Source organism: Seriola dumerili, unplaced genomic scaffold, assembly GCF_002260705.1.
Source record: "Seriola dumerili isolate Sdu_G_001 unplaced genomic scaffold, Sdu_1.0 BDQW01000331.1, whole genome shotgun sequence".
Lineage (NCBI taxonomy): Eukaryota > Metazoa > Chordata > Actinopteri > Carangiformes > Carangidae > Seriola > Seriola dumerili.
In genome coordinates, this window is record NW_019174586.1 from 4895518 (window position 1) to 4923505 (window position 27988).

At 39.4% G+C, this 27988-nt stretch overlaps 2 protein-coding genes across 2 annotated transcripts; both read left to right on the forward strand.

Annotated features, from left to right (window-relative positions):
* Window positions 1-1516: 1516 nt before the first annotated feature.
* LOC111232635 (leucine-rich repeat, immunoglobulin-like domain and transmembrane domain-containing protein 3) lies at window positions 1517-8062 on the forward strand. The gene is made up of 4 exons (XM_022760238.1): window positions 1517-1765; window positions 2947-3413; window positions 5780-6085; window positions 6301-8062. Exons 1-4 carry the CDS (start codon window positions 1650-1652, stop codon window positions 7326-7328), a joined length of 1917 nt encoding a protein of 638 aa, XP_022615959.1. The 5' UTR covers window positions 1517-1649; the 3' UTR covers window positions 7329-8062.
* Window positions 8063-10708: 2646 nt separating this feature from the next.
* Window positions 10709-27973, forward strand: egf (epidermal growth factor). Its single transcript, XM_022760004.1, has 23 exons — window positions 10709-11072; window positions 13998-14197; window positions 14374-14555; window positions 15215-15442; window positions 15619-15821; window positions 15958-16071; window positions 16236-16358; window positions 18428-18550; window positions 19014-19139; window positions 19367-19503; window positions 19874-20022; window positions 20367-20471; window positions 20793-21016; window positions 21776-21943; window positions 22306-22455; window positions 22543-22623; window positions 22726-22842; window positions 23333-23455; window positions 23852-24017; window positions 24909-25073; window positions 26493-26595; window positions 27233-27329; window positions 27450-27973. The coding sequence occupies exons 1-23, from the start codon at window positions 10943-10945 to the stop codon at window positions 27653-27655; spliced, it is 3420 nt and encodes a 1139-aa protein (XP_022615725.1). The 5' UTR covers window positions 10709-10942; the 3' UTR covers window positions 27656-27973.
* The last annotated feature ends 15 nt before the right edge of the window (window positions 27974-27988 follow it).

Sequence of the window (27988 nt, forward strand, 5' to 3'; positions counted from 1 at the left end):
TTAAAAGGAGAAAGGAAATTGATACTCATCAGGAGGAAATACACTCAGTAACTACTTCATACCACTAGATGTCTCCCTCTCCTCTGTCAGCCAGAAACTGGGAAAATAAATAGTATGTGTGTGAAAATCAATGATTATAACTACACTAATAAGATTAAGCACTGTTGATTATTAATATTAGGCACATTATAACAATACAATTCAAGTTTTGCTACTTAAACTGAGTTGTATATGAATAAGCAGTTTCACACTTTGTGTATAGGAGGTTCCTAACATGTTATATATTATCTGGTACCAGAAAGTCGAAAGCTCAAGAATCAATTTAGGTAACATAACTAACATAATATTAATCTTGATCATAAAACCATAAATCCATTTTTCTATTTACCTGCAGTAGGTTGTATTTGATTTTAGTTTTGTCCTCCTGATACCACACTGTATCTCAAAAATGTTTCCATGAGAAATTGTTTATAAATAAGATTTGGGCCAAGGATCAGCTGATTTGATTTGATGGTGATGCAGATACAGAACTTCTAACATTTGAATCCAAATACAAAATTTCTAACATTTTGTATCCAAGACAAAAAAACACATTAAGATAGAGGCCAAATCCCAGACTTGTCCGTTTCACTCAAAATGTTAATGATAGGAATGATGTCACTTGCTGTGACATCAAAACACAGGACTGTCCAGAAGATGTTTGCACTCTCCAAATGCCTGTGTATGGAGCCATTCAAGTCAACCCAAACTAAAATCAACGTGTGAAGAAAATATGAAACAGATACACTACTGTAGAACCGTCATCTGCATGCAGGTTGAATTTGGCCCCTACCCCAAGCAACTGTTCCAGCCAGTCAGGTAATAAATCACATCCAAGATTACACTTTGCACCCTGGTGCCAGACAGAACTCGTTCACACATCTTACATATGGCCTCCAGCTCGATAAAAAAATTACATTTAAGGAATTTCTTGAGAGTCAGAGGGACTTGCATCAGAATGCAAGTGCAAAAGAAGCAATCTACAGTCTTCTCATTTTGGAAGCAGGTTAAAGCAATGGGTCAAAACGAAGAAGAATTACAAAGACAAGGGGACTGGACATAACTAAACAGGGCTGGCTGTAGCTATACTATATATAGCATACTGTGATTTAAAAAAAAAAATATTTCCAATGTGTCCAACAGTGAATTGAGACATAAGTAAGAGCATGGACATTCAGCAAACCCAGGAAAAGCAAAGGTGTGGTTGGTATCTGAATGGCTTAACAGAAGGCGTGGCTGGAGGATCACGTGTGGGGAAACCTCCGGAATTAGCTGATTAGCACCACGTCCAGGTGACTGGTCCTGCCCCGTCCTGCCCCGTCCTGCCCCCCCCCCGTCCCTACCTGTAGCTTGCGTGACCCTGTCAAACCAAAGAAATCCTCCACTAATCCCTCCACCCCCCCCTCCCCCAGCCGTCAATCTGACAGGTCACCTGTACTGTAATTAGATCTTCAGCCTGTACTGTTGCTTCTTATGGACTTTGAAAGCTCTTTTCGTTATTTTACATTTGTTTTTTGGGAAGGATACTTCTTCAGGCTCTCAATGAATCCGGATGTCTTTTTTCCTGATCTCTCCTCCATGTGAGCATTTTGGGTGCATTCAGTGAAATCATGCGTCGACTTCTCTATGTGCATGTATTCCTATGCTGCCTCAGTATGGCTCGTCCCTTCTGTCCATCCCAGTGCACCTGTGTCTTCCATGGACGTACTGATGGAACAGGAACAAGGTAAAAATTGCACTTTAATTATGCTCCCTCATTCAAACACTTGGTGTCTTTTGCCAATTTGGAAAATTTAAATTAAAGATTTAAATTGCTCATTTAGCAATGATGACCCATTTTAATGAGCAAAGCAGTAAGAACCACAGCGTTCAGACTACCTGGTGCGAAATCTGTGTTCAATCAATGGAAAGTTAAGGGGGCATACTTTAAAAGTTATATTTACATGTTCACTGAGGGGCACAAAGCTCCAAACATTGTCAGCCATCTGGCCTCCACGAGGTGTGTTAATCGGGGGTAGAGCCTGATTTGGATGAGCAACAATTAACTAAATGCAGAGCCATCCAATGTACTGTTAAAGTAAAAGCAATATTAATACCAGTGTAGGAAAATTATCAGTTTTGAATCGGGTATCTCGAGGACACTGAAAATAAAGGCAAGTTTATCCAAATCCACCACAGTGTAATTTGTACTGACCTGTTTTGACATAATGTATGCTCCCTGGCATGGTACCAATCCATTTATCCCAGAGAAAGACCTAATTGCCATCATGTTAGCACTGAACCCTATTCCCCCATCTTTCTGTGTGGGTTAATTTTCACTAACAAGTTTGAGAACAGAGAAAAATTTTATGATGTTACATGTCCATTGTAAAAACAGAGAAAAGGTGCCTATGGCACATGTTCTGGTACAGGACTATATGACTATGTTCTTTTGTTCGTTTTTTTTTCCTTGTTATCACGTAACGCTAATTAAACTCTTAGTGAAAGGGTTTTCAGTCAAACAGTTCTCTTCTGCATATGTCTTTATCATGACTATAACTGATTCCAGATATTCCACCTCCTGCAGTGGAAGTCAACCCACATGTTCACTCACTAGTTATGATGACAGTGATTATCTCTGACCTTGCCATCTAGGAAGTGACCTCTAGAAGGACTACAGTCATGTCAGAAAAAGCATCCCACGTCTCGACAGAGTCTGGATGGATGGATAGCTGAATGGACAGATACTGTAGATAGATACTTATAGCTTGTAGACTGGTTGTTAATTCTTTCAGATGCTCATCTGTTGACATAACCTGCTGTCTAAATTGGAAAATGGGTTTAAGTGTTATACCATTTGTAAAACTGTTTTGTTATCTGGCCATAGTTATGTTGAAACCATTTAACCAATTTATTTTTTAATCTCAGATCTGTGCTCTGCAATGACCCAGACATGTCCGATATCCCTGTCAATGTCCCAGTGGATACGATTAAACTTCGTGTTGAGAAAACTGCTGTACGCCGAATTCCAACTGAAGCTTTTTACTACCTGGTGGATTTACGGTACCTCTGGATTACTTACAATTCCATAACCTCTGTGGATACTGGAAGTTTCTACAACCTCAAAGTGCTACATGAGTTGAGGCTGGATGGAAATATGATCTCTATGTTCCCTTGGGAGTCTCTAAAAGAGATGCCCAGGCTGAGGACACTGGATCTACACAACAACAGACTCACCAGTGTTCCCACTGAAGCTATCCCCTACCTCCTCAACATTACTTACTTGGATCTATCCAGCAACAAATTAGCAACCCTGCCATCTGATCTCATGGATATCTGGCCGCCCTTCAATGGAGCACCCATCTCTACTAATGCCTCCCAGAAAATTGTGTTAGGTAAGAAGAAAAGGTTGTCTCTGGCTTAGGTTTTACAGGACGTAAAGGGCCATGGCAGGACACTTTTGGGTTTATTTGTAATTACCTCAGGAACCTCATTCCATCACCTGTTAATCTAGCTAGACTTGTTGTGACTGACTCAAACCTGGCCAGGTAGTGACTGCCAGGACACAGTCAAATTAGCTTATTCTAAGCAGTGGCAGAGTTGACGCCTAATTTGTATTATTTATTTATTTTCCTAATTAACTGCTGAATGTTTAACACCGCGCCTCTTGGCTATCCAAGCTGGGGTCAAGTTCAGTGGATCAAATTAGAAAAAAAAATGTATCACAAGTGACCATGCAACATATTAAACTTACAGTGCACAATAGAAAACATTAATTACAGAAATGTTTCTGATGGGAAGATGATATCTAACCTTTGATCATTTTTTGAAAAGTTAAAAGATCCACTGTTAAAGTTTTGTTCTTATGTTTAATGTTCTAAACTTTTGTCCAATACACAATGTTACAGGTTTTCAATATTTCAGTTTAATTAGGTTGTGTTCATCTCCAAGAGGAATTAGAGATACATAAAAGAGTACAGTCACGCATTCTCAGTTTCAAACTCAAACTTGTGGCTATCATTAGGTCGAAGAGTTTCATTAGCAACAACTGGCAGAAATTGCAAATTGCATTGTCATTGCTTTTTGTTTTTTGGCATGACAAGAATTTTAGCATTTGTTGCCAAAATGTCATAGCGATGTCAACTTGTCTTCCACTGCTGACAAAGAGTCAGGGGAGGTGCAAAGAGGGAGGAAAGACAAAATGCCTAAAGGAATTTGATTGTTTTGAAGCAGAAGGGAGTGGGCTCGAAAAGATGGTTTCAAAGTCAAAAATCTAAGCAATTGATTATAGGTAGTCACTATGTTGTATGTTTAAGGTAATAATAAAACCTTACTCATGTCCTTTTAAAACTGGACACAAGTAAGGTTTTTTTTCTTTTAAAGTCTATTTCTTATAGTCTTATCTATGGTACTCGCTTACTGTGAAAACAGTATAAATTGTTGTGGTGTGAAACCAAAGTAATTGCAGCCTTATTATGTTGAGCATATTAATTAATTAATTGTCAATACTCCTGTTAAATCTTTATTAAAAAATCTTTTTTGTTGGATGAAATTTTGATGTACATGTAAGTAAATGTGTGTTCATCCCGTCTGTGTAGCAGTGACAGTGGGAGGGATATTGTTAATAAGCTGTGTAAGGGCAAGCTAGCTTATCCGTGCCACAAGAGCTGGCTGTGTGCACTGGTGTACTTGAAGGAGAAACAGGATTAGGCGGTAAGAAAAAAACAGACCATGCACAAACAGACGACAGCTTTTTTAGCACATCCTAAAAGCATTTCCTGTTAGTATGTTAGAAGAGGTAGGCTCACCTTTACTGCTGAATTATTCATAAATAAAGTATAAATAAATGCTGTTTTTAAAATATTGAAAGAAAAATTAAAACAAAGTTCAGACAAATATTTGAACTATTTTCAGTTTCTTCTAAATCTTTCAACCACAAAAATAGGCCTGATGAGCTCAAAATTAATACAATGACTATAAAGTGTTAAAGTTGTCAGAGACCTAGTTATGGTTATGCTAACAGAAAGGCTAATGGAAAGAGAGTGTTGCTATAAAATGGAAGAAGGCCAGAGGAAGCTTAGGTGCTTTGCCACTGTTAAGACAAACTAATCTGGTTAAAAGGCTTTAATATGCACCAGTACGTGTGCTTATCTATTGGACCTGTGTAACATGTGTTTACAGTAAGTTGTAAAGGAGTTCATAGGATCGATTCACTTCCACAGCCCTTGAATTTCCCTCTAACGATGCCTAAAATCATGTGAATTTTCACAGCAAAAGAGAAAACTAATGGCAGTTTATAAATATGGCTAACTTACATGTACCATGCAACCATAAGATACCCAGTTTCCAGCAGTGTTTAACTCACCTCAGAGTATACATCATTATGTGTTTGTAATTTTTTTTTTTTCAATTTCATTGGTTTGCCTTGCTTCCATCAAGTTGTACATCCATTTTGGGAAAAGGTGAAACAATTATCCTCTTAAATCTGCCTTTACTAGTGTAATCCATTTTAAATAGATTTTTTCCTAATATCACATTATAGCTAGGACTCAATATGAATGAGTCATTTCAAAAATTTGTCTCAACCACCAAGTTTTGTTTTGCACTGCTACACTGCCATCTCAGCATCCTCTATTCTTTCCATTATGTTCCATAAAAAAGGTTTTAAAGTCATATTCCGTTTAAATGGATGGTATTTCACACGGCAATGGAATGAAACACCAACGAATAATCATAATTTGTCTCATCTTTTCATTTTCAGGCCTCCAAGATAATCCCTGGTTCTGTGACTGTAAAATCTCCAAGCTGATTGAGCTTTCCAAAATGGCAGACACACCAGTGGTTTTGATGGACCTATTCCTGACCTGCGGTGGACCAGAGAATCTGGCTGGTGTTCTTTTTCAGCGTGCTGAACTTGATAATTGTGTAAAACCATCAGTCATGACTTCCGCAACCAAGATCACATCTCCTTTGGGCAGCAATGTTCTCCTTCGATGTGACGCAACAGGGTTTCCGACACCAACTCTTTACTGGGCTAAGTCAGATGGCTCACCAGTCAACAACACAGGTATAATATATAGCCTCTGCATTTTCAAACTTATATCTTTAGAAAATCTATGTATTAGTATGCATGTAAATTTTCACTCTCTGGGGAGCAGGAAGCATTAAGCTGTGCAGGGCTAATGCCACAAGGTCATAATCCTTTTGAAAACATGCAAAGCAGGTCAAGACCTGGTAGGATTTGATCCATGCTGACCTTTGTGTTCTTGTGTCACCCTATAGTTCAGGAGTCACCTGCGGAGGGCATAAGATGGTCCATCATGAGCTTGCACGGAATATTGTACAAAGATGCTGGGGACTACAGTTGCAAAGCTAAGAATGTTGCTGGCAACGCAGATGCCACCATTTCTATCTCTATTGCTGGTACCATCAGCACCACCATCCCTCCACTGAGGCCAAGCACTGGAACTGGACCAACCAGCCAAGGCACAACATTTACTCCGCCAACAGACATTCCCAACTTGCCCTTGTTAACGTCCACAGTTCTCCCAAGAACATCAACGACACTATCTGCTGTCCCCAAGAAGCCGAAAACTACCCCCAGCAATGGTTTACAGAAAGGCTCATTCAAACAAACAAAGACCCAGCAAGGAGGGAGAAAGCTTGCGGCAGATGAAAAGAGCAAAAAAAGTGATGCATCTAAGTCTATCAAAGACCTAAGGATTGTAGAGGAAACATCTGACAGTGCAGTGTTGCTCTGGGCAGCAGATGGACTGCCAAATGATGCCCCTCTTACAGTTGTATATTCACCCTATGGTGAGGATGACGTCAAAAGGACAGAGGAGACAAATGCTGGCAGTGGAAAAATACTCCTAGAGGGACTGTCTTCTGGGATGAGGTACTCAGTTTGCCTCATAGCAAAAGGTAGTGATTCTGGAAAAGACCCTTGCATTGACTTCTACACACTGGACAATGTAGAGGATAGTGGGCCGAATCAACTTTTCATCATCATAAGTGGTATTGCCTGTGCTTTAGTTTTGTCGCTTATTGCTCTGTTGATCTACAAGATTCTCGCTCTCTACTGCAAAGGACACAACACAGCTTTGGATGAAGAGGAGCTTGAAAAGGACAGCTATGTGAAGTTTGAGACAATTTCAATGAAACAAAGAACTTTGACCTCTCACCCAACTGAGCTTTGGGCAAGGAGAGCGACCCATGAATCAGAGCGAATGCTCCTGTGCTCCAGGTCAAGCATAGACTCCCAGATGACCTATAAAAGTGACAGTTCCCGGTCTGAGTATCTCTGCTGACGTAAGGAAACCGTGGGCAATGCCTGAATGCCACATTAGAAACACATATGAAATTTCTTTATATGCCTTTTATGAAACTGATAATATATTAACTACAATATCATTTATACATCTTTATAAATATTAATTTTTTCACATGTGGGGTGATAAGGCACTGATTGACTGTAATATAATGGTTTAGCCCATTCATTCTCCATTTCCAATCAACTATCAATTTATAAAGATTTATATAATGATTTAGAAAAGCTTAGTAAACATGAAAACATGCCCTGGAAGTTGTTGGTAAAAACTCAGATTAGTCAATAACTGTCTGATGTTTTTTATCCATGTCCTTATTTCTTTGGAGCCTTATATTTGATAAAGACATTTCAATAGTTGTCACTTCAGCACAGCACCTTTGTTGGACTGAATTATAAATAGTACCATACAAAGAGCCTGTAAGTTAACTGTGTGTGGTGTTCAATGTTATATTCAATGCCAAAGTTTAAGTGTCAGATATGAATATCATGTGGTGGTGTCAAAAAGACCCATTACCCATTCCCCATCACATTCACAACATCACTGTTGCTTTATACATCAAGTTGATTGTTGCCTTACTGGACAAGCAAGCACTGTCAGTGTGTTTGATAGAATATGTGACTCATCTGATAAACATTGCCAGTTTCTATGACTTTATGTATACGTTTGTTTATAAGTGGAGTTGTACATTTGTTTTTAATAAACCATTAATTAAACTGTTGAACTCTATTTGTGTTGTGTACATGTGTACTTGTACCAATATTTATAAATTTATTAAAAAATGTTGACCATCAATGACTTTCAGGGTCACTAAACTCACTGACCTTCAATTATTTACCATCAATTCTCTATTCACCTATGCATAAATTAAACTGTGCATTACCTAGTACGAGTTAAACACAATACTTAATTTAGAAGCAAAATAAAGAGGCTGCTGTGAAGTAAAAGTATGACCAGTGTTATTTATGAACACAATACAGCATCGAAATGTACACAGACATATCATATGTTCAGTCAGTTAAGAACAAGAGCAGGCGTGTTCATCCTGAAAATCAATGGGTTACAGTTGTCATGCTCTGCTCATCTGAACAGGAGTTGCAATAAATCCCAATTAGACAACCTGGAAAACTGTTCCCATGGATACCTCTGTGCCACCATCTGTATGAGCCTGCAGCAATAGATAATTTTTACACCAGCTGTGCCATTATTATGGCAACAGACAGGCTACTTTCACAAACAGAATGAATGGATGTAGAAAAGGATGGGCTAAGGTGTTAATGATAGATGAACTATGACTGGACAGACAGTCTGTTAATTAATCTATCGATTTGTCGGTCTGTCCTTTATCCCCTCTCTATGTCCCTGGTCCTCTTGCCTCTATAGCTATCTATCCTACCTAGCTGACAATTTATCTGTCGGACATAAAAACAGATACAATAGATTTCTTCCTTAATTGTGCCACAGCTGCCACTAGGCTGTGGTCCATGAAAGCAAATCCTGACAATGCAACTGGAGGTGAGATACTTTACCTCTCTAGAGGCTTTACAGTTGCATCACAAATTCTGCTGCCATTATAGCAGGCCAGTGGAAAACTGATTACATGTAAGTAGTGACAGAGTATATACCAACACGGCTAAGACTGTTGTGTGGTTGTGGAAACATTTTGTGATCTATGCTATGCACTGGGTCTAATAAGCTGGATTTGCTTCCAATTTGACTTAAATGTGAAACAAACTTGTCCTTAGCATTTTCAGCCAGAAGTCAAGCACAAAGCCATCAATCTTAAACCTGCAATCCATTAACTTTAACCTCACTCAAATAACACTAAAGTTTAAGGAACACTTATTTCTTAGGTTTTTGCACATTGTTGTTGACACCGAATGTAGAAGAAAATAACAATATCAGCAGCCAAGTAATGTGAACACAAATACAGTATATTATTAAATTCATGACAGTATTAGTACCAGCAGGTGGGACCTGGCAACCCTGATCAATATTTTTCAGTAGCAGATGGGAGCTGGGTGGATGAAGCAGCCAAAGCAAATGTGCTATTTTAGGTGTTTCACCACGCTCAACTTTGTATCATATAAACTTTAGTAAGAGTGATGATTTTGCAGGTATTACTATCAGCATGACATTATTTCAATCAAAAGTTGCATAGTCTCAAATGATTTATAACGTAACAGCTTCAAAGTGACTCATCCAGATGGAATTAAGAACTGTTTGTCCTACAAAAGCAATGACGTGATGATGATGATGTAGCATCTAATATGGCTGCAGCATCTACACTCTTTCTCCTAGATAACTTAACACTTAAACTTAACTTAACACTTAACTTGATGATTCAAACCCACGTGTACTTGTCATTCAGTGCAACAGTTACCTGAAGAGAAATTAACATTAACATTATAATTGTCTGCCCGCGGTGAAACCGTGGGAAAAGGTCAGTGCCCGTCAGACTGCTAACATTAGTCAGGAGACAAGGCAACGTTCTCAGCCGTGTAAATCTTCTACTTCTCCTATACAAGCTTACTGGTGACGTTGTTGCTGACAATATCCTAGTCATTGGAGGGTATGAATAGAGGTTTTGGTTCCTGCTGTCTGTTAGCTGTTCTCCTGGGTAAAAAGAGGACAAACAATTTAGGGATAATCAGCTCCACTCCTGCTCCGTTCTCTATAAATTACTCATTTTACCGATTCCCTCTGGGAGCCAAATGAACGTCAACAGGAGACAGTCTGACACACTGGCTTCTCATTCACACACACGACACAAAACAGAGTGTCTATTGTGTGTGTGTGTGTGTGTGTGTGTGTGTGTGTGTGTGTGTGTGTGTGTGTGTGTCTCAGTCATGTGTAAATTATACTTGTACTGTAAGTGTAGGTAATTTATGAATGGTGTAATAGTCTGGAAAAAATACCCAAAGTCAATTTTGTTCCCCAATGAATAAATAATTGAATATCTCAGGGTTGTGTCCGGTCTAATAGCCCATCTCCCCGTCTCCCTCTGCCAGACACAAAAACTCCAAACAGACGCATCCATCCACACACAGAATGGACATGGGTCAGGGGGTGGGGTGAGGGTAAGATTTGTTATTATGTGGGACCTTTCTTCAGCCCAGCCTCATTTCTTGCATATTCCACATTCTGCTTGAGACACTGACTGTAGCTTAAAGAAGATCTTGCTCCAATACTGGACTAGCATGTGCAAAATTTACCACGGGGGTGTCAGGAATTTCAATCTTTGCTTCCAAAACAGGCTGGCACCCTGGGGGCAAGGTGGAGAGTGAGCAGGATCCCACACACTTTTTCTTTTTTTTTCCTCTTTTGGTCAAACACTGCAATAGCAGTATCACCCTCTTTATTGAGTCCATCTTTTCACAGTGGATTTGCATCTCTCTCATCTCTTAGCATGACATCACCTGGTATGTAAAGTTCCTCTGCGTCTCTAGGGTTAAAGCCGTCGACAAGGATGTCAACAGTCTGTAAGCAAACGTTGCTTGATTTTGGGGAATTCTTGTGCGCCAGCTCTGATAGTGGGAATGCCTGAGAAACAGTGAACAAGTGCAGCTCCTAAGACAGGGAAAAGGCGCAGGATTATGTTGGCAGCAACGATCACAGCAGCGCTGCTGATCTATTTCATGGTGCAAAACTCTGGAGCCTTGGCCCTCAGAACAGGATGCTGGGATGAACGCCTATCACGAGCGGGGAGAAACAGCAGCTGTGCGGGTGAGTTTGACACCTCTCCTGTCCAGAGCAATAATTCCAATTCACAGTACTAACAGTTGCTCACTGTTCACCAGATAGTCTGCGGTATATGGAGGTCTATTGGTCCTTAATACATGTGTGTCAGTAGTCTGTTGATTTTAACAGGTACAGTATACACTATCAGCAACCATGTCAAGTACTATTACAACTGTGATAACTGCTATTCTGCCTTGGGCTAGTGCCCAGATAAAAAACAAAAACAAAAAAAAAAAAACTGATATTGTGTAAAATAACACAAGAACTACAACCATCTCTAGAAAGAACAGAGCAACAGATGGTAAAAGACAGCCACTCTTCAGTGTGTGTGGCAAAGTGAACTTGGCTAAGCAAACAATATAATGCACTGTACCAAAGGTACAGTACACTGGCCTGTGCTGAGTGGGTGTATCTCAAACTGAGCCCAAGTTTTTTGTGGGATGCCACAAGGACGTCACATGAAGCTTACAGGTAGTGACTGCTGACGTCTAAAAGATTATTTCCCCGTAGGAAAAGCGACTGTCATAACTGATGACTTTAGCTTAATCTCAACAGAACATAGTGAAGAGTAATGATGAGTTGTCTCTACAATAGCCATTGATAAATTCTTGTCACTATTTGGTGTCCTCCACAGATAGATCAAAGGTCAAGCTTAAGAACATCATCATCTGAGTTGGTTTAGTTTCCTCTGCACTCAAGCCGGTCTCACAATGAACAAGATGTATTTTATTTAAACAAAAAACTACATTCTAGCATCCTCACGCAGCAAATATGAGATAACAAAACATCCAGGGGCATTTTTCCCCCTTTTTCCGTGTTCCTCCTAATGAAAATGTATTGATCTCAATCAAGCCCATTTTCCAGTTTGCACAATGTTGTGCCAAATTTGCAATTACCCCTCGGTTCACTAGAAATTAGTTGATCACACCCCAAAGGCTGTGCAAGAAACAAGGGGCCACACACTCTATGCTGCTTTCACTGACATCACTCTAGAGATCTGGATATAAAAAATATGAAACATCTTCCTCACATCTATTCAAGAAATGAATATAAACTTCTAAATTATCATGTGCAATTTCATAAAGTAATACTGAGCTATATTGTGTGATCTTCTTTTAACTCAGTTGAGAATTCATTTATAGATAAAAGAGCCAGATGGAGAGGTCTAGTTTTTTGGCTATTTCAATTAATTAAATTACCTGATAGTTATAATACCTCAACATACTAACAAAATAAGTATTTCTTTATTGCTGTAAAGTAGTCCTGCTCAGTAATCTGCAACATTGTCCACAAAAGCCAAATACAGCCACATATATACTACCCTGGTATAAGTGGTATGCGGAAATGTCTGTTATATGTTATATATTGTCATACCGCTCAAACCCTTACAGTCTATGCGATGTTGCATCTCCAATACTCAAGATTGTTTTGATGAGCAACAGGATTGCATTGGCCAACCCAATGAACTGACTCAACAGCCAAAATTACCACTCAAACTGCCCTAATAAATTTTATCATGATGAAAAATAGGAAATCAATGTCCATAATGTTTGCCTTCCCAGGCATTAGGAGTATCCTGATTTGTTTCACTCTGCTGTCAGATCCAATAACTATTGTAAAATGGAAAATGTTCTGACAGCAACCCTTTTCCCCAATAACCATATCCAATGAGCTGAGCTTACTCGGACTAGAATAACGTTGACCACCCTGTGAACTTGTCAATCAATGATTCATCAGGATGTCTCCTAGCAACTCAGCACCAGTGGCTGTCTTAGGGAGCTCAGGCCAGACATTTCATTATGTTTGTCTGGTGTTGCTCATTGTTTTCTTCATTCCACAGAGTTAAGAGCAGTATCCATGGTTGCACATGACCATGATAGACCAGAGCACCTTCTATCAATAGCAATTCGGAGATCGAATTAGGCCAGTTTGTCAAAGTTCAACTGTTTGGACAGCAAATAACATGTCTGTATTAAGAAATAATCATTTTTACAACTGACATGTTGATATGAACATGCACTCCTTATAAATTTAGAAAATATTGCCAAGTTTTTGATGTTCAGAGCTGTTTCAGAACCTCAGCGTGTTAACATTTGATTTCCTAAAACCAAAACCTATGAGAAGAAAGTGACACTAACTGCTTCAGCTATTAACTTAGTTCATAGCAGAATGTTGTCAGAGAGTCAAAGGATAGCACAGGAGCTGTTTGTTGCTAAGGGATGATGTATCGCCTGCCCTGAACTTCACCCCATTACAGCCTGACTCTTCATCAGATAGTCTGACAAATTTACCGACAACTGCAGATAGGCACAAAGATGGAAGAAGCAGCTATTGAAAAGTTCGGTTACACAGAGGACAAGCCTTATAAAAAGGACAGCAACATCCGTGTGCATCAAAATCTCATTCACAATTCAAACTAAAATCCAAACAAGTATGCTGTTGTGAAGCAGTTAGTGACTAATTTTTTTTTTTTTTAATCTTTTTGATTTCACATCGAATAATTTTCTGCCAACCACACCTGATTTGAGGGTCAATGCAAATCCTGGGGCCAATTCATCATGTACCTTTAAAAAGAACCCTATAAACACACAGAAGCATGTCTTGGATGAATTAAGCAGGTTGGGCTGGTGGACACAAATATATAGCCATAAAAAAAAGAAAAAAAAACAATATGGCACCTTCAGACAGCATTTGGAAATAAAAAGACAAATCATCAGATTACAAACCATGTTAAAACTTTAGTCACCTAATGCAACTATTGTTGTGGGTGACATTGTTTATACCATTGCGCTGCCGAGTGAGAATACTGAGTTACCCTTGTCTACTAATATGGAGCTTTGGAAAGATCTGTACTGTGTGTTTTAGTGTTTAGATTCACATAAGAGGTGTGTGACTTTTGATTTTGTTAAGCTTCACAGCCCTTCCTGCTATTCGGTCACGGTAAAGCCATTCATCGGCTGGACCTCGATGGGAAGAACCAGAGAAGGCTTGTGGCTGGTGTGGGAAGCTCTATCCTGCTCGACTTTCATTTCAGACAGGAGGGAGTTTACTGGGCTGACAAACACACTGGGGTCATCTACAAAGCATCAGTGAGAGGAGCACACAAACAGGTGATTATGTAACAGCTAACACTAACCCCAGCAAGGAATTTCACTGATGCAAATGGATTACCAGTCCCTTGTATGAAATATATTCAAACTTGAATCCATCTACAGTAACAGATCAGTATGGAAGTTAAGGATCACCAAATCACAAAAACTCAAATGTTAACTTGTTTGTTTTCCAGAAACTCTACTCATCTGACAAACACATTTCAGGCCTTGCAGTGGACTGGATTTGGAACAGCGTGTACTGGACAAGTCGAGAAAAGGGAAAAATCAAGAGAATGGATTTAAACGGGAAAAATGAGAGAACTCTTCTAAGACACTTGACCCAACCAAGTTCTATAGTTGTTGACCCCACGAACAGGTAATCCATTCTGCATTAGACTTTTATGTTTGTCATGACGGACCTTTTTGTCCTCATGTAGGCAAGTTAAAGGACAGGTCAAATGAGATTACATTTATAACTCCCATGCTGCTGCGCACACAGTGGAGATTCCTGGCATTTTGTGTGTTTCTACTGTATAAATGTTTCATCTCCCTCCATTAAGCACGGCTTGCACAGAGGTGCAAAATGCCAGACTGACTCTGGCATACCACCGATCTGTCACGTCAAAGACAGCTCGTTTTTAGCCAGGCCACATATTACCTGTCATTTTATTGCATTTTTGGTCTAGTAGACTGGCAAGTGGATACGCAAAAGCAAATACTGGCAGTGAGGGATTTATATTAACATTTCAGAATATTTCACCGTGATAATAAAATGCCAAGAGCATACTTTAAATTACTTTTTACTTTTCTAAACATGACTAAAATATGACTATAAGGCAAAAGGTTCATGAGGCTCCTGAGTAGGGGTGAATATTAGCAATCAGGGACAAATGGGGACATCAGTAGACGCATCTAACTAAAAATGGCACTATTCTGTAACAAAGTAGGACACAAAGGGAGCAAAAAAACAATGGTGAAGTTTCAGAATACTTCATTGCGCAGCCATCTTTCTCAGTTCCAAACATATGTTTGCAGGTTCCTTTTTTGGCTGTCCGGTGGAATGACTCCGAGTATCCAACGCTCTGATGTGACAGGACAGATGAAAACCACGCTTATTAAGATAGCCGAGCAACTGAAAGCCCTGTCGATTGACAGAGAGGACAACAGACTGTTCTGGGTTCAGTTTGGTCTGCAAGGAGAAAGTGCCATCGCCTCTTGCGATTACAATGGGAACGCCCTGCACATCATAGATCAGCCACTTCGGTGAGCATGTCATTGTATTCAATATTGGCCAATACTGAGACATCTGAAATGATCTAACATTTCTCAGTGAAGACAAACATTTGACAAACAAGTGTCAAAGATTCCAAAAGATACCAACATTAAGGCATTATGATTATTTCTATTAATGTTTTATTGTTTTGTTTTGTTTTTGTTAGGTCTCAGTCACTGGGGATATCAGTTTTTCTGGAGCACTTATACTACACTGATGCTGCATCTCGGGTTATAAAACAAGTGAACAAGTACACTGGTGGAAAGGCACTGGATGTTAACATAAAACAAATGGCAAAACCCCCAGTTGACATCAAGGTGGTACATGCCCTTAACCAGCCGCTGGCAGACTCCCCATCATCTTTTCCAGGTTGCGGCTGAACTGCGACATTTAAATTGCTCCGTAGCATCTCACCATTTTATTATTGGTATTTACATTGTACTGTATATATATGACTGAAATGAAAATGTTTTGATAATCTATTTTTGTTAACCCTTTCAAACAGAGTGTGACAAACAGAGCGGAAACTGTGTGAATGTGTGCTCCAATCTAGCTGAGCAGGGGGTTTGCCAGTGCAGTGAAGGCTTTGCTCTCAGTAAGCAAGGCACTTATTGTGAAGGTTGGTATGTTTGCCATTAAATCAAAGAATTAAAAAAAATCGCAATAAAACATTTTTAGTTCAGTCAGTGCTTTTTTTACTAAAGTCAGTATGAATCTCAGAAATTTCAGGGTAATATATTTATGAAAAAGTTATACCAAACTTTTTGTCTATGTGCGCCGTAGATGTAAATGAATGTGCCCATTGGAACCATGGCTGCTCGCTTGGTTGTGAAAACATCCCAGGCTCCTATTTCTGTACCTGTCCTAAAGGATACGCCCTCCTTCCAGACAGGAAGACATGTCAAGGTAGAGTGGAAACAGAGTTGCTATTATTATCACGTTGATCATAACTAATGTCTATTCTATTCTTCTCTGTTTTGATTTTTCTAATGGGTTTATTAGAGATGTGAAGAATTGATATCACACAAACAATAAATTAGCAGATGAAGTTACACAACTAGTTGACAACAATCAATTAAATTTTCCTAGCTGTGCAGAATCCCTGTTCAGTGAAATAAGAACAAGAGAGGAAACATTTTGGCTTTATGCAAAAAGTGTTAACACTTGCACTTTCTTTCAGTATAATTAATATAACTCTGGTTTGGACTAGATCATTATCTTTTTTGTGTGTGTTATGAAAGGTGGCATTTGTCCCACAGACACTACCTTGACCCTACTGAGCCAATAAAAAGGCTGGGTCACAGACAACCAGACAGACCAGACATATGTGAGCTGCCAATTGTGTGTTAGGTTACTTGGGTCACTTGTCGCACTCCTGAAGGCCTGGTAGTGGTTAGACTGAGAGGCTGTTTAAAGCTCATGAGAACAAGGATGTTAATAAATGTTATTTTTTAACAATCTGCCTTTTTAGGATTAGATCAATATATCAGTTTGATGGCCTGTATTAAAAATGTAATAGTGGCTGTTGGAAATGCTTGATAGTTGTTAATTTGGCCAGAAACTGGTCAAAATGAGAGATTCTGATTACTAGCTCTAAATATTGGCTGTCAGGAGCTACACTGAAACATATACTGTTTGAAAACTTTTTTTTTTGCAATTTCACTAATTCAGTTATTCCATATAGCTTTTCTATGTGTCTGGTCATTGCTCTCTGCCATAATGCAGGTCTGTTGTCTGCCTGCATAACAGATTGTTTTTAAGTGAACAGATACCGCAGACAATCTAATATTTTTGGCACAAACATGCTTTGCAGTCATGAGGGAATGTATAAGAACATCTTTATCTAGTTAAATAAATTGGTTAGAACAACTGATTTTGACAAGGATTTTTCAGAAATATACAAATCTGTTTTTGTTTAATGATTAAATTTAGTGTTGAGTGTTTAGTGTGTGTTTAGTGTATTCCTAAATTTTAATTTTTTCATTTAATAATGGTGATCTTAAATCATCAAAATAGCTGTGGTTGGTTTCTGACCAATTTGCCATTAAAAGCTACAGTGGTGTCTACACAGTGATTAACTTCATAACATATTAAAAAACATTATGGACACATCCTAATCTCTTCTCTTCTAATCTCACAGCTGAGAGGCCAATAGAACAGGAAAGGTTCACAGACACAATGAGATTAGATAACGAGATGACATTTTCAATAGGGAACATATCTGGTCAGCAGCTTTGTCTCTCTAAGCTGTTTAAGTAGACAACCTTTGCCAAGGTCCACAAGAAAACAAACGTGCAGCCAAGCAGCAGACTAGACAATGGAGACAGCAGCAGAGATTACATGGAGGAGGATAGAGCGACGCTGCTTACGTTTTTTTGTTTTAGACTCAATAAAAACAATAGGGAAAAGACTAATTCACAATAAACAAAGGCACTTAAAAAAAACAGTTTTTCATGTAAATTGCTTCAAGTAAAAAAAATTTTCCATGCCATCTTTCATCATTTTCATGTGTAGTACAGTTCGTCCTGCACATTTACACATAATGTATTCTTCAATTAATGTTCCAAGTACAGTATCTAGTTCAAAAAGCAAGCTAGCTAGCGCAATAATTTTACCTGTTACCAGTAGGAAGAAGTCAACAGTAAGAGGCACAAGCAACTGCTCCTGTAACTATTTCACATTAAATTCATATCTGTATATTGTCTGTGTATACATGGAGCATATTCACAAGTACAGGAGATACCACACTCCTGTGAGGTAACATTACATCACTCTCACAGTGTGGGCTTAGACTGCACTCTCATCGCACTTTAACAGCAGAAATACAGCAGACTTCATACAGGGACTTTACCAGAGCTTGTTGTCCATCTGTTTGTCCACGTTTCTATTAATTTAACTCGCTTAGATCAGACTTTTACCATAACTGTTAAAATGGAAAATAGTGTTTTAAGATATACATTTCTTTCTACAATCAGAGATCATGCCATGTGAAGGCAATATGACTAAGTGTGGCCATGGATGTCTGAAAACAGATGAGGGCGACATATGTGTGTGCCCTGAGGGATCATTACTACAGGAGGACGGACAAGCCTGTACTGGTATGGACAATATTACAGTGGAACTAAAATCTACCTAATATTCATGGAATTATTTAACACACACACACACACACACACACACACACACACACACACACACACACACACACACACACACACACACACACACACACACACACACACACACACACACACACAAAACCTAATACCAAAACAAATACTGCGAGGCAAGAAAGCGGCCTTCTGTTTTGCTTCATTTAATAATGGAGCTCCAAATTTATAGTGGGGTTCAGGTAAAATCAGGGGAGACAAAGTGCGCAGCAACACAGATGGATTTTCTCTCATCAGTAATAAAAGTTAAAAGACGGAAGGAGTTTTAAGTTGTTAAAAAAAAAAAAAAAGCAGTATTACATAAATACATGGAGCCAAGTCCTGTTAGAAAATGGAGCATGTTTGAAGAGAACATAACTTATCTGTGTAACACTATTTTTGGCTGTTGCAGGCTGCTCATCTGTAGACAAAGGGGGTTGCAGTCAGCTCTGTACTCCCGTCACCCCTAGTAGGTGGCAGTGTGGTTGTCTGCCTGGCTACCAGCTCCACCAAAATGGCAAGCGCTGTATTGCTATGGGTGAGTCATACCACGCCAAAGCAGAAAGCTGAGGCGCATAAGCCCACACAGATGAACAGACTTCCTATCTGTCTAAATCTCACTGTTTATCCTCTGCTTCCACAAACACAGTCTGCAAATTACAAAGAAAAATTTGCAAAGAAAATGCAAATTATGAGTTTAGTGTGTAAACATCTACTACAGTACAACTGATCTGATTATAAAAACACTGCCTTGGTATTTTTCAGGACCACCACCGTATCTGCTAGTTGCTAATTTAGTAGATGTACGAAGAATAGATCCTGATGGCACTGGTGATCAAACCCTGGTGGAGGAGCCCAGAGGAACCATCATAGCTTTGGATTACGACCCGGTCCAGAACGATGTAAGATGAAAACCCCTTCCATTTAGTATCGTCATTTTGAGTCCGATTTTTTTTATTAGTTGCTGTTGTAGTAGAGTATGAGTGTGTGTTGATGTGCTATACTAACCTCCTACACTCTCATGACTCCTCCAGAGTAGCACATTTAGGTGGATGAGATTCAGGTTTTGGTGCAGGCATCCAATGACACCTAGTGGACAGACGCTGTAATTTGATGGCCTATAGGTTTTCACCAATGAGTCATTTAACCTTTAGTTCACATTTTGGTAGTTTCTGGTGTTCTCCGTTTAGATTATTATCTGCATGTTTTACCATTTGCCCATTTTATATGATAAATGTGTCTTCATGAAAAATTTCTGTATCCATTTTGAAGGTGTACTTTGCTAGTACAAGCCAGAAGACAATAGAGCGGATCGATTTGAACGGTGGGTCCAGACACATTGTTGTGTCTGATAATCTGAACTCTCCAGAGGGACTGGCGATTGACTGGGTACACCGCAGGATGTACTGGACTGATAAAAGGTTTGTGGTGTGCGTATAAGTAAATTCAGCTGATCCATTCCATGAAAAGATGATTTCATTTATTGCTAGACTTACGAATCTTGTGTAGAAATTTTACTTTTTTTTTTCTATGCTGGGCCACACTCTGTTGATGTGACTTTCAGTGCTTAGGTCACTGTCGATTTTGTCTGTCTGTTTTGTTTTTATTAAACCTCAAGCAAACCCTGTGAAGCATTGGCAACAGGCATTTTAAGTCATTTTTGGGGAGATAGAGTTGATAGTATTTTCAGGTAATTGTTATGTTGCTAAACATTAACAAAACTGTTTAACTCCCTTTTGTTTTTACTTGTACTGTTGCGCTCCAGCCAGTCGACTGTTGACTGCAGTACCTTGGTAGGACTGAACAGAGAAACCATTGTGAGAAAAGGGCTAGAAAAACCAAGAGGAATCGCAGTCCATCCTTTGGCAAAGTGAGTATGCCAGGAACCATACATGCACCAGTTCTTTCAAACAAGGCAAATCTTCAGTGTCTCAATAGCAGCTCTACTTGGTGAATTACCCTGAAAAGACCATTGAATTTTTGTAACCATCATTCTGGACTTTAACACTGCCCCCCTTTTCTATTAAGTAGCTTCAAAGTGAAAAGAATAAAAACTTTTTTTTGTTTTATATTCTGTAAAGTCATATCATTACCAAGAGGTCCTGTTTTAAATACTACATTATTTAAAAAAAAAAAAATCTAATGGGATTAATAAGTATCTGCCTAATATACTTCTTTTTGTTGTTTTGAGGAAGTTGTTCTGGACTGATATGGGAGCCCAGCCTGTGGTGGAAAGCGCCTCTTTAGACGGGAAAGTTCGGACTGTCATTGCTAGCACCAACCTTGTGTCACCTAGTGGCCTGGCCATCGATTTCACAGAGGATCGTCTGTTCTGGTGCGACCAGCGGAGGGGTCTGGTGGAGACTGCTGCCCTGGATGGCTCAGACCGACGGATCCTGTTAGAGAACCAAGTAGGTGAGGCTTGTTTGAAACATGCACATGCAAACATGTAGAGGTGACACTGTACTGGAAAGTACATCATCAAGTATTATAATACAAGACAGAATTGTTTATGTTAAAATCAGGGCCATAATACACCTGAGCCTCACAGTTAGAGATGATAAATACATTTACAGCTTTCGAACTACAACTGAGACTGACATACTAAATCTATGTGTGGGTGAAGCTCCTTTTGTGCAGCTGTATTTGCTAAATGTTGATCTAAGCCTGAGAAAGTACTGTACACTTTAGACTGATGAAGGCAATGCTGCATCTGACAACACAGAGCTAAGCCAAACAAGCTGAGCCTTAGATGCGCTGAGCAGCCACCATACAAGGGGAAGAAAATTACCTATGCGCACTGTGGACTTGGTGTATATCAATTAAAACTTTATCCAAACCTGTCATTAATTTATCTGTAGATGCAGCAGTCTGCTGAGAACGACAATACCTTGTTCAGAAAGCCGTCAAATGCTTATCACATGCATCTTCTTGCTTTCCAATAAGCCATGCTATCATTTCAGTCCAGGTTATAAATGTAGTCCTCCTAAATACACACAACATTTCTACCAGTTGTCCAATTTACTCTTTCATTCAGTGACTGTGTTCACTTGAACCAGTGTGTTCTTGCCCTTACTGTAGTCATGGACTTAACTGCTGAACAAACAGAAAATAATTCTCACCTGGTATCACCCAGTGAACTCAATTCTTCCTCCTCTATTCTGATCGGTCCAGGTCGACCTTTTGACCTCGCAGTATTCGGAGACAGGCTCTGGATCTCTGATTGGGAGCACCAGCAGCTGAGGAGCGTACACAAGCGGACTGGGAAGAAACTGCAACGTATCCATGGCAGCATGGTCCAACCAGCATCCATTGTGGTGGTTCATCCCCTCGCTAAACCAGGTACAGAGAGAGAAAACAGGGATTATGTTCTGAGGAGTTGGTATATCTGAATCAACAACAGTAATTAAAAGTGGCATAACTACAGAATAATATTGTATGGCAGGAAGGAAGAAGGAAGGAGGAGAGGAGTCTTCTTCCAGCCAAAACAGTGCTTAACTGTGCTAAAGCGTTTTTGTTGTTATTAAGTTTACAAAATTTATATCAACAAAGCAACTTTCTCTACATTCACTGTAGATGGACAGCTTCTAAATATACTTGGATACAGTATATATAGGCCAACAACAGAAAAGATCAAACAATGAATCCTCTAATCCTTGACATTTCCTGGGCTTCTCATCGTCGATTTGCATCCTTATCTTCAGGGGCAGACGTTTGTCTTCATCTGAATGGAGGTTGTGCCCAGGCGTGCGAAAGCAAACTGGGATTCGCCTACTGCTCCTGTCTGTCAAGTTACATCCTATCAGCTGATGGAAAAACCTGCTTGCCTTCTGATGCTTCAAATGGGAGCGCAGGTGATTTATTTTATGCTGGGAGACACTTCTGTAGGAACTCTAAATGATGATAAATGCTAATGTTAACTTTACGTATTAACTGTGTAGAATCTGGAGACAGTGAATCCACTGAGTTGACATCTCTCAAAGGCAGTGAGCCAACTCTCTTCACAGACAAGATGGTCTCAGGTAACAGTGCACCTTTACAAAAGAAAACGATTTGTGGTTCCTACCATTCGATATCTTACTCTACCTCCATGTTATGTCTCCATATGTCCCCTTCTCTGTCAGACCAGAATGAGTGTTACTCACTCCGCTGTGATGTGAATGCACAGTGCCTGCTTCATGCTGGCAGCCCAACCTGTTTATGTCTTGAAGGTTTTACGGGTGATGGACAGTCGTGTGTGGGTGAGTATTTCTTCTTCTGTACTATCAAAGTGTCTTAGAGGGATGAAGTTACATATCCTGAAAAAAAGCCTATGGGATAAAATTTGGCACAGAGAAGGTTTTATCTCACTTTTCTGTAGCAGGGATTTAAACTGCAGGCTACATATTAGCATAGGTGACAGCGCTGTGAATGGAGTGGAATTGAGTTTTTGAAGTAAAAACATTTCTCAGGAGGAAGAGCTGCTCGGGAAGCAAAGGTAATGTAAGATAAAAATTAATGAGAGGAGCTAAGTCTTTCAGAAAGTTCTTTATAGACCAGTTTCAGTGACTGATGCTTTCATCAATGTACCAGCGAGTTGCGGGTCTGCTTATAGAGATTATATTAGATTATATTTTGATGAGAAGGTACCATTAAATTTATGAATAAGAATTGTAGACCTGTGATACTTTGAATACGGTAACATTTTAGGTTATAAAAGATTAGTCATCTTTTCTTCTCCCTGTGTTTTAGATATTGATGAGTGTAAACTGGGAACACACAATTGTAACAAAAACGCTGAATGCCAAAATACTTTGGGGAAGTATCTCTGCAAGTGCCAGGCTGGATACCACATCAACGGGAAAACATGTCAAGGTGCGTCTTGAATTTTTACAGCAAATATAATTTTGAGTACCACTTTTTTCCCCATTTAGATTATTATAAACACCATGACAAACACTGAAACTATATTCACTCCTGCTACTGATCATCACATGTACTATTTAAAGTGGTGAGATATCAGGCCCAAAGTCAGTAAAGTGGAGGCTTAAAACCACTGTGATTAAGTAACCGGGCTTACTCCAGCAAATCCCCAGTATCTATCATTCTCACATCTGGGATGTAAAATAATCCCTTTTATCATAGACAGAATACAGTGTATATATGAGTCACTTCAAGACACAAGTAGTATTTCAAATAGCAGACTTTGATTGAAGATACACAGCAGTGCCGTACTGTAATCACATCATATCCCTAATCCTCTGTCTCAAGAGCTGGAGACCACATCGACATGGGTGACGACCAGTAGCCCTGCTGAAGTCACCACCCGGCACCACAACAGTAACTCTGTAGAGAACTGCCCCTCCACCCATGAGTCCTACTGTCTATACCAGGGCATCTGCTTCTACTTTCCTGAAATGGAGTCCTATGCATGCAAGTAAATAAACTTCCATGTGTAATCCCTCTATTTGACCTGCCACCTTCGAGTTTAACAGTTTACTGATAGTGTGCTCCTGCTTGCTGGCCTTTCTCCAGATTAGATAATTAGATAACACATACGTAACACATTACATAAAAAAGGCTGCTATTCATTTGTTCAAGAGAGGTCGTAATGTTCATTTACGCTCAATACAAACAAATATAAAGTCACTCAGACTGTAATCAAGAGAATATTTAAGCGTTCTTTGGGAAGTATTTTCCTTTTCAAACAGCTTGTCACATCACACTTCTATCTCTGATGTTATTTATGACAGCTGACAGGCTGTAGGTGTCACTGTTGTTCCATGATTAAAGCCACTGCATCATGACAGTGGCTATTGCTACTATTGCTACTTTCTCATATTTAAACACACGCAACATAAAATTACATATGCACAAAAAAAAAAAAAAATCTGGTGAAAAGCAACATTTTGCAAATGTGATCTTGAATGGTATAATAATATCCAGCTTTAATTGTGGGCTGTAGTAAAGATATTTAAATTTTGCATATATATATAGCTCATTATGTTATTCTTTCCATGGTTTGTAATGTGTACTGCTGTTAACTTCAATGTAGCACAAATCTATAGCCTAAGTGCAGTCAGTCAGGTTCTAACATAATATAGTTAAGAGATTTATTATTTAAAATTTATGATTTTTACATAATTTTACATTGTATTATATTTAATGTAGCATATGCACATGACCCACTTAGTTGAAAAGCTTGAAGAACGCACTTCATTTCTCAATAGTGGATTCTGATCATTCAGTACATTACATTATTAAATGGCTGGCACATCGGAAAAATTCAGTGTAACTTTTAACTGTGTCTTTGTTGAACCTGTTGCAGTTGTGTATCAGGCTACATGGGGGAGCGCTGTCAGTTCAGTGACCTGGAGTGGTGGGACCTTCAGCAGGCCGAGGAAGAGAAAAGGAGAAACATGGTCATTGCGGCCTGCATGGTGGTCCTCATCTCCCTGCTCTCCATTGCTGCCTGTGTCACCTACTGCTATGGGTGAGAGGACAGGAGGACAAAGAGTGGTACATGAGGACCAAGGCATATAAAACTGTAATGTGAAAAATAAGGAAAAAAGGAAATTAAAAGAGAAAGTGAGAAAAAAAGAAGAGGAAAAAAAGAATTCCATTTTTATGGGTTTTATAAAAATGGTAAATGTGAGAGTTGAAAACACATTTACCATTAAAACAGTACAGTACGTCACAGTATGTGCTGGTGTATGAACGACAGTAATGATGTACAATATAAGCAGTGTTGGGTTTAGTCTGCTGGACATTGGAAGCACGGGGCAGCACAGATAGCCAGGGAGAACCGGCCTCAACAATGAATGAGCTGACAGCCTTTAGAGGTGTCTATCAAACCCATGGTGGCATGATCCGTGTAATGTAGGTGTCTCAGCATGACAGCGGGGGGTCAGGGAGCAGATCACATGTGGAACGAATGGCAGCATGCAACCCTGGTTAGCTGAGTAAGGAGCATAGGTAAACTACATACTGCCACCCCTCCTCCCTTTTATTTCCACCTGAGCTGTCTCTAAGTAGCTGATTTGTTTTACGGTTGTTTCGCTGGCTTACGGACAAGGCTGTTGGCATTCTCCACTCTTTTGACTCACAAAGCACATCCCTCCCCCTCCACATACTACATCCTAACGTTTGCAGTCTTGGTTCCCCCTGTGGAAGCGGCACGCTTTCAATTACATGCTTGGTTTAGCTTGTTCTACAGCAATTACACATAAAAATAGGTCATTTCTCGGCTACAAAATGGAGCCGGTGAGGTATGACCCCAGTGGAAACACTACATCGCCGCCAATAGCTCTACCTCAAATTGCCTTCTGCACTTGACTGCAAGTGCACTTGTCAGTTTTTGAGTTTGGTGGTTGAGTTTCCTCTGCAACACACACAAACATGTTAAGAGTCACACAGTACACACAGCAATACGGGCAAAAACGCCGTTTCTCATACTCTGTGTTTTTAAAGTCAGACATATAAACAAATATAGCAAACGTACACATACACACGGCCTTTGGGCTAGTACATCACTGAATCTAGATTTATCCTCTCTGGTCGATAGTATGTTAAAGAGATTAAACACACAGAGCTAAGCGACTGAGACCTGTACAGTGTGCTGCATCTGCTGTGATGTTACACCATGTGCGTGCGTGTTCGTGGGGTGCAGCGCTAGATAACATTATTAACAGGCCATAGAGAGTAAAGGTCATTTTGATATTTCCTACCATGATCAATTTGAATGTATAACATTATGCAAGGACACCATCTCTTTGACTTGATAACCATGTAAATGCCATGTGGGTCTTTGAATATCTGTATGTAAAATTATGTGTTGAGCGAGTCTGAGGATTCTTGGGATTCATAAATTAATTAAAGTACTGCATGGATGATTTTACTGTCTTCCACACAGAACTAGAAAATTCTTCCACAAACAACCCTCAGTGGATAATGTGAGTGAGACCAGCATGACAGATGAGAGCATGTTAGAAGCCACCGCCACCAGCGTGCCTCGGGTAAGACCATCACCACCAAGCTCTCTCATATACGTCTTAAAGTGAAGGAAGCCATCCAGTGAATCTGAGATTAATGTGACTTGACTGATGTGGTCAATAGATTTGAATCTGTGTGGTCTCTGTTCATAACATGCGGAACACACAAGTTCACTGTACAAAAATCAATCAATCAATCAATACAAATCTGGTTAAGTTAAATCTAACTAAACTCATAAATTCTAAAGAGCAAGAAGTCCATGTTATGTTTACTCAAAACCAACTAGTGGTTTGAAGAAACCATGACAACATTTGACAATAAGACATGCAGCGAAAGCGATAAAAACATTTATAAAAAGGACTAGGGCTGCAACTAACGATTATTTTCATTGTCAATTAATCTGCTGATCTTTTTTTCTGGTTAATCATAAAGTCTTTTAAAATATTTACAATGAGATAAGACAAAGAAAAGCAGGAAATCATCACATTTGAGAGGCTGGAATAAGAGAATATGTGGCATTTTTTCACACTTGTCTTGCTTCAGAAGTGACTGAAATGACTGAAATTATTTTTCTATTAAGCTAATTGATTCATTGACAAATGGCTTCAGAACTAATAAAAACCCATTCACCATTTAATGAATTCCTGTATGAATTTGCAGTTCTACATGCTGGTAGAAAATGGAGTGGAAGAAAAAGTCATCCCTGCCATGGGCTGTCCCAGGAGAGCTGTCTGTCCATCATGCTCTTCAGAGACAGGTACCTGAAACTGACATTGACCTTATTCCTTTTATCTACTTACAACTATAATGTGAAGAAGTTTTTATGTTTATTCTTCTACCGGCTGCTAAATTATCGTGGTTTTGTTTTTGTCACCAGCGGACAACCATGTGTCTGAAGAGTCGGAAACATTGTCCAAACACAACAGAGGGTATGAGTGTTCCATGGTGTCGGCTGTTGCCATGGAAATCGCTAAACCCACTGTCCATCACTCGAGTCCATCACTGTCAAGCTCATATTCCTGTACGTCGTTCAAGCCGACACCACTCTCCCAGACTGCCAGCCCAGAGTCACCCGCTTCGTAGTTCAGCGGACAGACCGACACCGCTGTACAGTTAAACGCACACATATACATACTGTAACATCTGGCTGATGTACAAACTGCAAATGAAGAGTTTCATTCCAAAATGAAATGTGCCGCAAAGTGAACAAGAGCCACTGAAGCTGTTGCCTGGAAAAGTAACTTGTGGCATTTTTGTGTAAAAATAAATTCATGTTTACTTCTCAATTATAGATTTCTATGATACACAATATTTCGGTCAGGCCAGTAGATGTAAGCACTTGTAAATACAGGTATTTGGTAGCAAAAAAAGGAAACTATAGTTAACACACAGACTACAGTGCATTGTAAAAGTAAT